The sequence below is a fragment of the Apteryx rowi genome, unplaced genomic scaffold, assembly GCF_003343035.1.
Source record: "Apteryx rowi isolate R43461 unplaced genomic scaffold, aptRow1 scaffold_181, whole genome shotgun sequence".
Taxonomy (NCBI): domain Eukaryota; kingdom Metazoa; phylum Chordata; class Aves; order Apterygiformes; family Apterygidae; genus Apteryx; species Apteryx rowi.
The window spans coordinates 32588-47139 of record NW_020448097.1 but is presented as its reverse complement, the minus strand read 5'-3'; the positions used below and the strand labels follow the sequence as shown (position 1 = coordinate 47139).

General features: G+C 45.6%; 1 protein-coding gene across 1 annotated transcript; it reads left to right on the top strand.

Annotated features, from left to right (window-relative positions):
• Positions 1-242: 242 nt before the first annotated feature.
• SCNN1A (sodium channel epithelial 1 alpha subunit) lies at positions 243-7211 on the top strand. Its single transcript, XM_026061496.1, has 12 exons — positions 243-610; positions 1023-1278; positions 2164-2351; positions 3163-3263; positions 3984-4147; positions 4475-4573; positions 4750-4867; positions 5128-5206; positions 5521-5578; positions 5705-5760; positions 6367-6442; positions 6673-7211. Exons 1-12 carry the CDS (start codon positions 261-263, stop codon positions 6997-6999), a joined length of 1872 nt encoding a protein of 623 aa, XP_025917281.1. The 5' UTR covers positions 243-260; the 3' UTR covers positions 7000-7211.
• Positions 7212-14552: the final 7341 nt, after the last annotated feature.

Sequence of the window (14552 nt, the reverse complement as noted above, 5' to 3'; positions counted from 1 at the left end):
GGTGTCACCGGCCGTGGGGGGGACAGGCGAGATGGGCGCTCAGGGGGAAAGGGAGCGCGGAGGGCTGCAGGTTCGGTGAGGGTGCCAGGGAGGGGGGTCGCGGAGGAGGGGGTGAAAGCAGCAGGATTTGGAGGAAGACAGCGCTGCCGAGCCAGGTTCTGCAGCCAGCAGAGCTTCACGGAGTTGCAGCCATTGCAGGGGATGTCTGCACTGCTGATTCTGAGTTTGTGCTGTAGGATGGGTCGGTGAAGGCAGGGAAGATGCCAGAAGGAGAGAAAATGAGACAGTGCAAACAGGAAGTCGAGCAGCAACAGAAAGAAGATGAGCGGGAGGGCCTCATTGAATTCTACGGTTCTTACCAGGAGCTATTCCAGTTCTTCTGTAGCAACACGACCATCCATGGGGCTATCCGCCTGGTATGCTCCAAAAAGAATAAGATGAAGACAGCCTTCTGGTCCGTTCTCTTTTTTCTCACCTTCAGCTTAATGTACTGGCAGTTTGGGATCCTCTACAGGGAATACTTCAGCTACCCTGTCAACCTCAACCTCAACCTCAACTCCGACAGGCTGACTTTCCCTGCTGTGACCCTGTGCACCCTCAATCCATACAGGTAGGAAGTAGCCTCCGGGAGCTGTCAACTGCCTTGACTCTTGCAGGTGTAGGATAAAAGCATATACTCTTATTCTCCTCCTGGTCCTTGAATGTCCCATTCAGTAGCAGTGCTGGTGGAAGGGAAACCTTTGATGGACCTTTGCTGCTGCAGGGCATTCACACTAAGGCATATTAGACTGCTCTGCTTGGTGTACATTAACAGTCTGCACTGCGTACTGCAGTAGGGCAGAAACAGATGCATTTATTTGTCTCCTAGGAGGTGGTAGCTTCCAGCAACGGGGTTGGATTTATAGCTGGCAGCAGGAATGTCCTGAATCACCCCAGCAAACTTTGTTTGCCACAGGTCTTATCCAGAGCTTTTTATGTGTGTCCAGCCTTAACCTTGCAAGCTTCTCTTTCCCCCTGTACAGATACAGTGCCATCCGGAAGAAGCTAGATGAACTGGACCAGATCACCCATCAGACACTGTTAGACCTCTATGACTACAACATGTCTCTGGCACGAAGTGACTGGTCAACCCTGTCCACACGAAAACGTAGTTCAAGGAGTCTGCTCCATCATGTTCAGCGCCATCCGCTGAGAAGGCAGAAACGGGATAACTTAGTCAGCTTGCCAGAGAACAGTCCCTCAGTAGACAAGAATGACTGGAAAATTGGCTTTGTTCTGGTGAGATTCCTGGATACCCTCTGTCCTACCCACTCCAGTATCTGCCTAGTTACCACTGTCCTGTTAGACCCTTGGCCATGCCCTTCCCCATGTGGAAGCCTGATTAAGCTGCGCTGGCTTTTGCTAATGACAGGTTAAGGTAGAGTTGAATCCTTTGCCCAACACAATCCTGTTCCCCAAGTCCTGTTCCCATTCATGCAGGCCCCAGGAAAATTGTCCCTTTCAATGCCCATTAGTTCCTAGATAGGGTAGGGGAATTTATCTTTCCTGAAGGCCACATCAGTCTTTGAGTTGCCTTTGGAGAGTCATGTATGAAATGCTAACCTTAATGTTGCCCAATAATAGCACAGAGAAAAGTACTGGGTGGCTGTGGGCCATGTGAAATGTGGTCATGGCTGTAATTTGCTGCCGGGCAGCAGCTCCCCCACCTCTGCCCTAGGGTATCTGTGCTTGCATTTACAAAGGCTCTGGAGGACTGAAGCTAATCACTTGCCAGTTAACTAGAGTTCCCACAGGATCACAAACTCTTGTCTGGACACACCCTCAAGGAAAGGCTCCCCACACAAGAATTTAAAGCTTCGGTTTATATTCCACATAGAATTTATATGCAGTAGATCACATTGCACATCTTGCTGTGATTTGCTGTCTCCTGGGTTTCACTCAGCCTTGCTCATTGACCTGGTGTTTCCCTTCCAGTGAGGAGCTGCATTGGGATTCCTTTTCCCCTTGCTATTGACTGCCTTTTTGTCAAGCACAAGAGCGTTACGGCATTTTTCCACATTGGTTTGTTTCTTGCCTGTGCTCAGGGAACACAGATATCCCACACCTGCATCTTCTCCTCTTAGAGAAGAGTTCCCTGACATGGCTGTTTTTTCCTTCTCCCAGTGCAGTGAAAACAATGAGGATTGTTTCCATCAGGCGTACTCCTCAGGGGTGGATGCAGTGAGAGAATGGTACAGCTTTCACTATATCAATATCCTGGCGCAGATGCCTGATGCAAAAGCCCTGGATGAGTCTGACTTTGAGAATTTCATCTATGCTTGCCGCTTCAATGAAGCAACATGTGACAAGGCGTAAGTGGTGGAGATATCCCACCATGTCTTCCTAACAGCACTCATATTTTGTGCCTGGGTCCAAGGGAAACTCAAGATACCTGCATTAGAGAATCTCTTTCCCAAGGTGGGATCATTCTTTGTTCAATTCCCATTATCTCAAATGATGTCTCTGAGTCTTTCTAGTGGGTTGTGCTCAGCAGAGTTGCAGACCCCTTTGCCTTAGAGGATGGATTCTCTTCTTCTTTCCCTAGGTTTCACACACATGAAATAGTTATACTGGTACAGACCCCAGTGTGGGTACAGATACACCAATATAGAAGTCTCTTGTTCTTCATGTTAAGAGAGATTTTCAGTGGTAGAGTGGTACATATCAGCCCACATACAAGAGAAGAAGAGAGAGTTGTTACATAATGACAGTAAGAACCATACCCCACTTCTCTGCTGACATTACTGTCAAAAAGTCCCAAAGAGGTAGTGAAATGAAACCCATCAGCAAGGGAAGAAAAGAGGTAGGAAGAGCTGAGAGCATTGTTAATATTAAGAAGATGATAAAGAAATTGTCAGTTCTGCTAAAACCCATTTGAACTCAAAAGAACTAGCAATGTGAAAAACCTCATGTAAAAACCTGTCCAGTTCCAGATTTTTATTTTTTTTACAGTACATTTTAATTGCTCTTCCCCTGAGGGTTAGTTTACATAACAAATACTGCCCATCTGCTGTAAGCCCCTCTCTGTGCAGGTGGAAAACAGAATTGTTCCTTTCAGAATGTCCTTCCTCTTTGCCTCACAGCCCTTCTCACCTGGTGTGAATATTTCTGTCCCTGTTTCAGGAATTATACCCACTTCCACCATCCCTTGTATGGGAACTGCTATACCTTTAATGACAACAGCAGCAGCTTGTGGACATCCTCACTGCCTGGGATCAATAACGGTGAGAGGGACTCTTTGGTGGGTGAGGAAAACTGCTCAGCTCTGTGTCTGCCCACAGAGGGAGTCCAGGTGGCAGAAGGAATTATGGGCATCCTGCTGTACTTATTTCCTTTGGTGGTGGCATATTGCAGCCCTGCTCTTTTGTGTCCAAGTTCTATTTAGACCCATGTGAACATGGCTGTCACATGGACATGGCTCTCCCTCACTGTTGCACCACTGAACTCTCTCTCTCTCATTAGTGCCTGGTCCTTACAGTCATTGCTCACTCTGGAGCTGTGCTCGTCCTTCCTTAAACCCCCTGTGACATCTGTAATGCTGTGCTCCTGCGAACGTACTCTTGACCTCCTCCTTCACCATTTAACTTGTTTCTAGCAAGTGATGTGTTTGCCTTCCTAAGATCCCTGAAACTTTTCTAGGCCCAGTCTTCAAGCTTTTGTCCCGTCAAGCTCTGAGTCTCCTCAAGAAAACTCTCTCCACCCCCAGTTCTGCCTTTCCTAAACCACAATTAAGAAATCCAGTTTTCTCTGGCCTCTTCTGGAGCCTCCAGCCTTGTCCCTGACTTCCCTCCAGCCACCCTCCATTCCTGCCCAGTTTAGGTTCAGCCCTGATTGATATTTCTCTTCCTTTTTCTTTTACTGACCCAGTTCTAATCACTCCGTTCTCTCCTGTATTCTGCACCATGGCTGGCCATGATCTCCCTTGTCATCTGCTATTTCCTCAGGTCTCTCTCTGGTGGTGCGCACTGAGCAGAATGATTTCATCCCTCTGTTGTCCACGGTGACAGGAGCTAGGGTCATGGTCCATGCTCAGAATGAGCCAGCCTTCATGGATGATGGGGGTTTCAATGTGCGTCCGGGTATTGAGACTTCCATCAGCATGAGAAAGGTGAGGACAGAGCAGAGGTAAGAGCTGTGGTAGTGGGGATATGGACTTCAGTGGGGGAGGTTTGACTTGCTGCACAGGTGTTAAGAGAAGGGATTAATCACATGGATTGAAAGGAGGGAAAGAACAGCAGCTTACGGGACTAGATGAGAAGCATTTGGTTGGAATTTATTATAGAAGAATGTAATGGAGGAAAGCAGGATGGAGTTGGCATCCAGAGGTAAGCATAAGGAGCAGGTATTGATGAATGAACAGTGGATGGCCTGGAAGTATAAAAAGAGGACAGTGAAGTGCCAGGCATTTTTGGATAATAACTGTTTGATATTCTAGGAGATGACTGTGCGTCTGGGGGGAAGTTACAGTGACTGTACAGAGGATGGCAGTGATGTGCCAGTGCAAAACCTGTACTCATCTCGCTACACTGAACAGGTAACTCATTAGCACTGGTATGGTGCCAGCTTGCTTCCCTACTTTCCTGGGATGTTTCAGTCCCCCAGCAGTCATGTTTGTGTGTTTTCTGGACACTGTTAATGGTGTGATATGACACAGACTACAATAGGTTTGGTTATCTTGTTGAGCCTTTTCCATCTCATACGCCTCCCCAGGTGTGCATTCGTTCCTGCTTTCAGCTCAACATGGTAGAGCGCTGTGGCTGTGCGTATTACTTCTATCCCTTACCTGCTGGAGCAAAGTATTGTGACTATATGAAGCACATAGCTTGGGGTAAGTGCTGACAGGACAGGAGAAATTATATAGTAAAGTTCATTTGGTCCACCTCATGCCCCCCATACCTTTCCTCATTGTCTTTAATGAGCTTCCCAGCTTTCTGTTGTGAGACATCCAAAAGACATTCTTCTCTTGGATGGGTGGTCCTTCTGAGCTTGTTGAAGGGCACATTCTCTGAATTCGCCTCACTGTCGCACATTACCTTTCTCTGTATAGATATTGTGAGCTCATCCGGTTTTACTTTCTCTGCTGCTCAGGGTACTGCTATTACAAACTCCTGGCTGAATTCAAAGCTGATGTGCTGGGCTGTTTCCACAAATGTCGGAAACCTTGCAAGTAAGTTTGTCAGTCAGATAGACTAGGAACTCTATCCCTAGAGGTGTTGGAAAGCATTCACTGACCAAGGCACAAGCTTAAGTCAATAGCTGAACTGTGAACCTAAATGATATTTCTCCCATCAGGAAACTGAAATGGCTGAGGAACATCAGTGTCAGCTCTGGGGTGAGCTTCTGAGAACTATACAGAAGCTCAGTGGGAAGTGGGCAGAACTTCAACATGGGAGGGAGTTTCCAGGTGTGCCTGGGGATTTAGAGACTTGGCCTTGTGAGCTCCTACAGCCTTAGAAGCTAATATGGTCTCTTGTCCTACAGAATGACAGAATACCAGCTGTCAGCTGGATACTCTCGCTGGCCTTCTGCTGTCTCAGAGGTAAGAGGATGGTGTCCCAGCTTCCAGGACTGCTCAGAACTCTAGTTTAGCTCTCCCTCAGCTGGTACTAAACCTGCAAAAAGTGACAATAATCATGTAATACAATTTTTTGCACTTTCATTTCAGGACTGGGTTTTTTATATGCTTTCACAACAGAACAAATACAATATCACATCAAAGAGGTGAGAGCCTGTAAGCAGAGGTCATATCAGAACCAGAAATAGTCCCAGTGGTGTTTGTGTGTGAGTGGGTCAGAATTCAGATTAAGTCACTGTTGGAAAGACATTATGCATGGGGCTTCTAGGACTTGTGAACAAGTCCAATGGATTTGAGTCTGAGTGGATATAACTGAGGCTTCAGCAAGGACTAGAAATCCAAGTGAAGAATCTGGAAAAGGTCAGCTGCTAGTCTGAAAATAGTAAGCTTCAGGGCACTGCTGTGTGGTTTGGAGTCATGGTAAAGGCTAGAGCAGGAAGAGCGGGAAGGAAAGCCATGCAGGAGTTTTTGCTTACTGCTGATTTAAGACACCACAGACACTGGATTTCACAGAGCAGTCTCAGAAATGTCCTGTGAGTGCCAAAAATTGTTTTGCAATATGAGGTAGGCAGCTAGTCTGAATGTTGAACTGGACTTTACTAGACTGCAGAATGAAAGAACTGCTGAAATGGGGAAAAGCTTCTGGGTGGTGTATGTGTGAGGGAGATGAGGGGCAGAAGGGGACAGAGGAAAGAAGCTTGGTAGAGAAATGCAGGGATTGCAGGTTACTCAGCCCCATCTTTCATTAACAGGAATGGAGTTGCCAAAGTGAATATATTTTTTGAGGAATGGAATTACAAGACCAATGGGGAATCTCCAGCTTTCACGGTACATACTTCACCACCTTGTCCTCTGTAGCCACCTATTCCACCACCATGATGTCCCTCTGAACTGGAGGGCATTCGTTCCAAAGGCATTGCTGGCTATCAAGCCTCTTTTCCTGTGGCAGGATGGGAAGATCCTTCCAGCACCATGGGGGCACTGCAACTGGGAGTGGGCAGGGAGGCAAAGGGCTCAAACAAGTGCTGTTCTCACTGCCCTTTCTCTGTTTCTTGCAGGTAGTGACTTTGCTGTCCCAGCTTGGGAATCAGTGGAGTCTCTGGTTTGGATCCTCTGTACTTTCTGTGATGGAACTTGCAGAACTGATTCTGGATTTCATTGCCATCACTTTTATCTTGACCTTCCGCTGGCTCCATTCCCACAAGATGCATTCCCCACCAGGGCCACACCCAAGTAGTCAGGACAACACTGCTTTCCAAGACGAGACCTCAGGTCTCAGTGCTCCACATCGCTTCACTGTTGAGGCTGTAGTGACCATGCTGCCATCTTACAACAGCCTGGAACCACGTGGGACAAGCAGGGATGGCGAGATGGGACATGAGTGAGGCTTATTTCACAATGCAGATGGGTGGCAATTGGAGCAGAGGCTGCACACTCTCTGTAGAACCTGCATTTCCTTCTTTCTGTGGTGCTCTACCTGGACCGTAGAAGACTGCACTGTGGTTGGCCATGGGTTAGTTGCTTTCACTATTGTAGGTGAATTCTTCGGTCTCATAAAATACTATTGCTCTGGGGATCACCAGGAATGAGAGTTGATTTAGTCTATGTATGGGGAAGAGGTCAAATCTGTTTTCTTACACTCCTTGCATGTGTTCACCTACACATGCATGCATGCTTTCTTTTCCCTGTAACAAGGATGCTGCCACAGTTCTTGTCTGTCATTAATTAAAGAGGTTTGGCAGGTGGGGCTGGCCTCCTCTGTGTGTGACAAGGGACAGGAACAGAGGCTGAGCAGGGGTATATGTGCCTCACCTCTCAGCAGGCTGAGCTTTCCCTAAGGTTAGAAGCAGGCTGCTGCTTCCTATTTCTTCATGGCCAGCTCTGATCCAAAGAACAAGCTAGGTCTCCTCTCCTTGTTCCCCAGAGGAGAGGCTACATGTACAGCCCTGAGCGAGGACAATCACTGTCATAATCTCTATCTAAATTACACAATACCTGGGGTAGGTGGTTGATGCTTGCTGCCACTCTCAGATCAGGACAAAACACTCCTTCAGAATAAGACCTCCCTTTTTAAGTTGCCTATATGGCACTGGCAGTTCTTAGCCCTATACCAGTCTGCTTCCTTGTGATAAAACATACACTTGTGTGTTCAGCCATTTGCTTGTTTGCCAAAGGTTCAGGATAAACTGATCTCAACATTAGTTTGTCCCTCCCTGGGTTCAGGGGCTATGGGAACAAAGTAGTCTTTGACAGGGTGATGCAAACCCTCAATCCCAAACAGTGACTCTACTGCAATGAGCCCCATGAACACCTGCAAAAGAGGATCAGAATAGTGCAGGTCATGCAATGCCCTACTCTGCTTCAGTCAAACCTTCTTTGATTCAGCCACAGGGGCTCTGTTGAGGATTATGAAGCACAGCAGATGGCACGCTTTAAGAACCTTTCAGGGAAAGCTTTATCATATTAAGAAAGAATCAAATAGACAATTCAAGACCAGGACAAAGGTTACATCTAAACTGTGGCGATGGCCCTTTCCTATGGAATTAATTTGGGATCTTAGCATAATAGCACACATCTTATTTCTGGCAGTAAGCCTAGCTATACTATTTTTTACAAATACGCAGACTTCTACTGCAATGACGGTTACACAGCACTTCATGTGGTATCAAAAGAGCAAGGGTGTTGTCCTCAGTAAACAGGATTGTCCACTTGACCAGACACAAACACAGATACCAGACTTCAAAAATATATTTTAGACAAAGACCCACAGTACCATACAGCCAATCATAATGCAAACAGCCCCTTCTGAATTTAGAATCTAGTTAATTATGACATAAAATAAAAACTGCAAAAATTTTAAATACAAGGTAGATATACTATCCTTGGGAAGCTTAAGGATTTTACTATGGTATATAAGCTGATGCCTAATTCTTCCCTTTAAAATGTTAAACATATGCCTATTGTACTGCTACTGCATTACTTGAATGTTATCTAAACATACATTTCACCTCCCAGCAGAGTGATTTTCTTACTTGCAGACATGCACAGTATATTCTTTATTACAAAAATCATAGTTCCTCAAACTTTATCCCAATGCTGTGTTGAAGCTCCTCATATACAGCTGATGCCCCTTGTTTGAAAGAGATGTGTTTCTCCACTAGGAGCAGAAGCCCAGTGATTCTGCGGGGGGACAGCTTTAGTCATTCTTGTTGTTCAGAAAGCGGTGGCAGCCCTTAAGCAACTGGCATTTAGAGTGTGGAAACATGTATTCCCCAAGGGAGGCCTCTACTGGAAAAAATCAGGACTTCTTCAACATGAAAAAGAAATCCACTTTCTGTTTACAGGAGAAATTAAATTATGTAAAAGAAAGTGATTAATGAAAGCATGAAACCACAAAGTTGCCTTAATGTAGGGACTTCTATGTTCTGCAAAAGCACACTGCTCAAGAGGCAAAATTAAAGGTTAGGTTTAGTGACTAGGAATTGTAACTAAAACAGAAAATTACTTTGGTCACAATTAAAACAAGAAAGAAAAAACAAACAGAGCAATTAGGACGTGTTGTACCTGCAGCCCAAATCTTGGTCATGAGTTCAGTACTACAGACTGCAGCCTTAGGAAGTTGCTGGCATGTGAATGAGCAAAAAGTGACAGTACAGCTTTAACAGCTAGATAAGGAAAACTCGTTGCTAATCACTGGGCATGTAAAGGCATTTGTTTTACAAGACCACCCCCAAATCAAGAAAGGAGAAATAGCAGGTGCAACATCTAAACAGTCTCCGTATATCATAAATATAAGATAATCCATATGTGAGCAAGATCCTTCTGGAATACCTAAAGAGGAAGACAAGATTCCTCACACGACAAGGTGCCTTGTGATAACCATAAAAATAGATGTGACCAACTGCATCATGCAGAGTTAAGTGGGTAATTAAAGGAAGGTTAATCAGAGGCATAACTACTAGAAACAGATGAAGTTCTCTTCAACCTCTTAAAGACGTACAGCCAGAGAAGGAAGTGATGTTTTCCCTGAAGGAAGCCCATACCACATTATTTATCTTTTCTGTAAAAATGCTAATATGTAAAAAATGGGCTTTGATTGATGAACTTGAACAAAGTAATGACCCTGTTTTGGGTAGCTGTAAATCCAGAGTTAAACGGCTGTACAAACATGATGTTGTTGTACAAGTTGTTAATTAGACTAGCCCTACCTGTCCTGGGTATCAGTGCACGAATTGCCATCTTGGGAGAGCAATCAGGTGATCCTCCCAGGAACATCCCTACACTTGTTGTAGACAGACAAGACCACAAATTACCAGCTCAACAGATGTGTAGTGGTTTTGGTCTGTCTGAAAATGAGAGGTAAGTCCAGCAGTGCTGGGGTAAAAGTGAAATACATGAGGAGAGGGGAGTGTTTCATTGAGAATGTGAAATACAAAAGAGGGGAGAAAGTTTGCTTTGAGGGATTCATGGCTCAGCAAAAGAGCAATGAAAGATTTGAGCTTTCAGTGGGGTGAATCTGTACCAGAGGTTGAGGGGATGTAAATGCATAGTAGTCACAGGTATGTTAGAAGCAAAGCAAAGTGCAGTTATTTGGAGGATGTGGAAAACGTGCAAGGAGCAACTGTGGACACAGAAGAAAGGCAAGTTGTGTGTTCTTGGACTGAGAGCATCTGTCACGCAAGTGCAAGGCAGAGAAATAGAAATAAAAGCACTTGAAGAGGGAAAGGAAGTGTGAGAGAGAAAAAATCATTTCATGGAGGAGTTAGGGTATAAGAGTGGTTTGCTTTGCAGGGGTAAGAAGCACAGAAGCAGATAGTCCCACATGTTTAAAGAAAGAGAATGAGAAAAAAGGTTATATAAAGATGCTGGGGAATTACAAAGGGAGAAGAGGGAAGAGTGGTTAGGAACTTAAAAATAATAGCAGAGAATTGTGGAAGTGTTTGGTGCTGCTGAAGGAGGAGGAAAGAGTTGAGTTCTTTCAGGATGGGGAACAACCAGCAGAGAGAGGGTGTAAAGGGCCCAAGTACCTTAAGTACCTACTTTAAGTACCTACCCAAATCCTTAAGAGGACTTGGAAATCAGGTGTTAAGAGAAAAGGGACACAGTCTGGGAAACATCAGGACAATGTGAAGTTATTCTGAGGGCTTGAGAAACTGCTGAGATGGGATGAATTTGGAGTTCCTGAGAACCTCTAAGAAGAAAGGTTAGATGGTGTAGTGGGACTGGGGAAATAGAAAGAAGTACTAAAGAAGTACTGGGGGAAAGGGAAGAATACAAAGGGAGTCCTAGATGTGCCCTTGGATGCACGAGTAGAGGAGATACATTTGACTGGACCAGGGAAATGAAGGAGAGGGACACAAGCATTCAGAGGCTAAGCAAAACCCCTGGAGCCTGAAAGTCACTAATGTTCCTGGGGCAAAAGAACTGCAGGGGAAGCGAGGTGTAGCTGTCTAGAGAATTTGGAAAAAAAAAAAAAAAAGGACAGGTATAGAAAAACAAGGACCCTAAGAGGGAAAGGTGGTTGTTTTTCCATACCTGCTTCAGACAAGAGGAAAGGACCAAGTATTTAATTAAGGGAAGAATATAAAAAGGGACAAGAATATTTTGAGAAAAGAGGAGTTGCCAGAAGAGAGAAGTATTATTTTAGTGTGTGTCAAACTAAAGGGCATATTTTGCAAGGCTGGGAACTATGAGAGGTGAGCACATGGAGTAAATGAGAAGGATTAGGAAGAGGAGGACAGTTTAACTGGAGAGCAACACCAATGTAGAAGGGTGTGGGAGTGAAGAGTGGAGGACAGTTTAGAGAAATACTCAATTTTTGGGAGCAGCCAGTATTCTGGAGTGGCTGGACTGCAAGGAAATGACTGGTGTGTTGGTGATCTAGATGGGGATCTACATGAAACAGAGGAGGTTGTGCATAAAGGGCACAGTGAAGGAGTGAAGCAAGCATTTTTTTTTTTTTTAAACATTACCACAGGGAAGAAGGGCAGATGCCAATGATGAGGGGGCTGAAGAATTACTGCTGGAAAGGACAACTTTTTGAGAGAAAGGATCTACTGGAGAAAAGTCATGTGAGTTGCCAGCTTACACCAAGAAACACAGGTAGAGAGGAGCTGCAGCTGTCCAAAGGAACCGGGGAAGAACTGGGAAGCAGAATGATTTTGGAAGGGCCAGGCCCCTTCAGTAAGAAGGATTTAAGAATGTGCATGTGCAAGATGGTTTAAGACAAGACTGGAGGGCAAAAGAGGAGACTCCACAGGTTGGTGGAAAAGAGTTACAGAACTGTTGGGAGGGGCATTGACACTTGAATGGGGGGAGTAGTTAGAGTGGTGTGAGGTGCCATGGTACTAGGAGAACAGTGTGCATGACAGTAGGGGCTGGGAAACAAACAGCAACAAACATTTGGGGAGGAAAGGATTGTTGGAGAATTACCAACACAAGTGTGTGTGTCTGGACAAAGGGAAGCTTGAGGAAAGGACAGCAAGAACAGGAGAAGGCTAGGGAAGGGCCATAGATCTACAAGAGAAAAGTGTTCAATGAGTTGAAGAACTGTGGAGGAGTTTTTTTTTTTTAAGAATTCAGAGGCCATGCACAGTCCAGAGGGCAGAAGGAACAGTACCACTTCACTATGGCAACACAGAGCTACAAGAGCTACATAGAGCAGGAAAGATGCAACTCTAGTGGGGTTGGAAGAAAAAATTAAATATAGGCTGGTTGAGAAGGCAGGAAACACAACAGGAGAGGGAGCCATATACAGGTATACCCTGCTATCTGTTGAAAACTTGTTCCTCAAAAGTGTGACAGTCAGCAATTTGGCAGATAGCAAAGCAATGTTTCTAATAAGAATTAACATAATGAAGGGATGCATGAAAGGACTTGCACAACAGTTAAAAAGCACAGGGACAGTTCCCTAATTATGGAACTTAGAAAAGCTGTGAAAGGGAATTATAGGAAGACAGAAAAGGAAGTCTTCAGCTGGCATGGGTGAACAGAAAAGGAGCTGGGGAATAACACAAAAACAGGGAGATGCACAGAGATAGAAGGCTGTGAATTTCTGAAGCAATGAGAGAAATACCACAGAAAATGATGACTAGATATCAGAAAAGAGATGCCACTGCAAGATAACTATTTAGAGGGCTTATATACTGAAGAAAAGGTTGTTTACAGGCTGTTCGTACTGGAAACCTGGGGAGCAAATCAGAATGTCCTGAATAACTGTTTAACTCCATTAAAAAAAAAGATATTTAGGACTATGGCAGCTGTGTTTTAAGTGCAACTTTGACCTTTATTTTGGCTGGTAAACAGGAAGACAAGTTGCATGAAGGGACAGCATAACCACATATAAGACTGCCTGTGTACTACAGTTCTACATCTTCCAAGAAGCATTGCAGAAAGTCTGGAAGAAACCCTCGGGGCTGAATTCAAGTATCCAATAGGCATGGATGAGTTACCTATTTTTTGAAACCTACATCCTTAGCTGTTAGATCTTTGAGATGGTAAATAATTGCTCGAAGGGCAGAACAATGGAGAAGTACAGAAATTTTATCTTTATTGCCTCCCTTAACCAAGTTAAGGCTTCCAACCCCAATGAATACTTCAGAGCTAGGCCCTGTCACTTCACAGGAAAGGCAGTTTCATTAACCAACTGTTGATGCTGTATTCCTAAGTGTAATGTTTTCTGTCTTCCTCACTACTATTTGGTTACTCTCCAGCTGAGTACAAGAAATTGACCCATTGCTTGTGATGAGAGCTGTCAGGCATGGAGCCCACTTTGATCTATGGACTCCGATAGAAATCTGAGGAAAGGCCAGAGCAAGAACTAAAGCATCTAGAAACATCTGAAGGTTTTAGATATATCCATTTAAGAGAACTATGGTTGAGGCTTTTCCCCAAAATTTGAAGGGGTTACAGCCCCTCAGAATGGAGCAGCTGATAGGGCAGCTGCACATTTAAAGGCAGAGCTTGAATTTCTAATTGCACATTTAAAGAACTACCCTTTGAGCGCAGCTAACAGAGGCAGTGAACAGACGCAGCAGTTTGCGCAGCAGTTTGCGCAGCAGTTTGCGCAGCAGTTTGCACAGCAGTTTGCGCAGCAGTTCGCGCAGAAGGGCGCGCGAAGGTACCTTCGTTTCTGTTCCCTGTGGTGTACGCTTCCTCAAGTATGGTCGTGACACGCCACACAGCGCGTTCCCCAGCGGCTGTTGGAGTTGCTGTGTCAGAGGCTGGGACCCAGATCGACCCTCTGACAGCAGATGCGGCTCTACAGGTCTCAGGCTGCAGGGAGTGCTTGGGGCCTCTCCGGGAGGCCTGGGCTGGCAGCCAGCTCTCCTGCAGGAGGTGTGCTGCTGTTGGCGAGTTGTGTCGTCAGGTAAGGGAGTTACGGGAGGAGGTCAGTAGGCTGCGCAGCATCCGAGAAGCAGAGCAAGAGATAGACAGGGTATTCTCGGAGACTGTACAGCTCCAGGAGTCCCAACCCCCGGAAGCAGTGGAGTTGCCAGAGGGCTCTGTGCCATGTGAAACGGTACATCATAACATCGTAGAAGAAGACTGGAAACTGGTCACTGCTCRTGGGAGGAGAAAGGCTCCTAGTCCTCCTGAAGACCTGAAGCTGAAGAATAGGTTTAGTGCCCTCCAGGATGAGGAGGAGATGGGCATGGCTGCCAGGGARGTACCTGGGACAACAGACCCTGTGCCCTGCCGGAATGCCCGGAAAAAGCGGTGGGTGATTGTTGTGGGGGACTCCCTGCTGCAGGGGACGGAGGCATCTATCTGTTGACCTGACCTCTTGTCTAGAGAGGTTTGTGGCCTGCCGGGGGCTCGTGTGAGAGATGTCATGCAAAGACTGCCWAGGCTYGTCCATTCTTCGGACTATTACCCACTGCTGCTCTTCCATGTGGGYGCCAATGACACCAAGGGCAAACTGGAGACCATCAAGCAG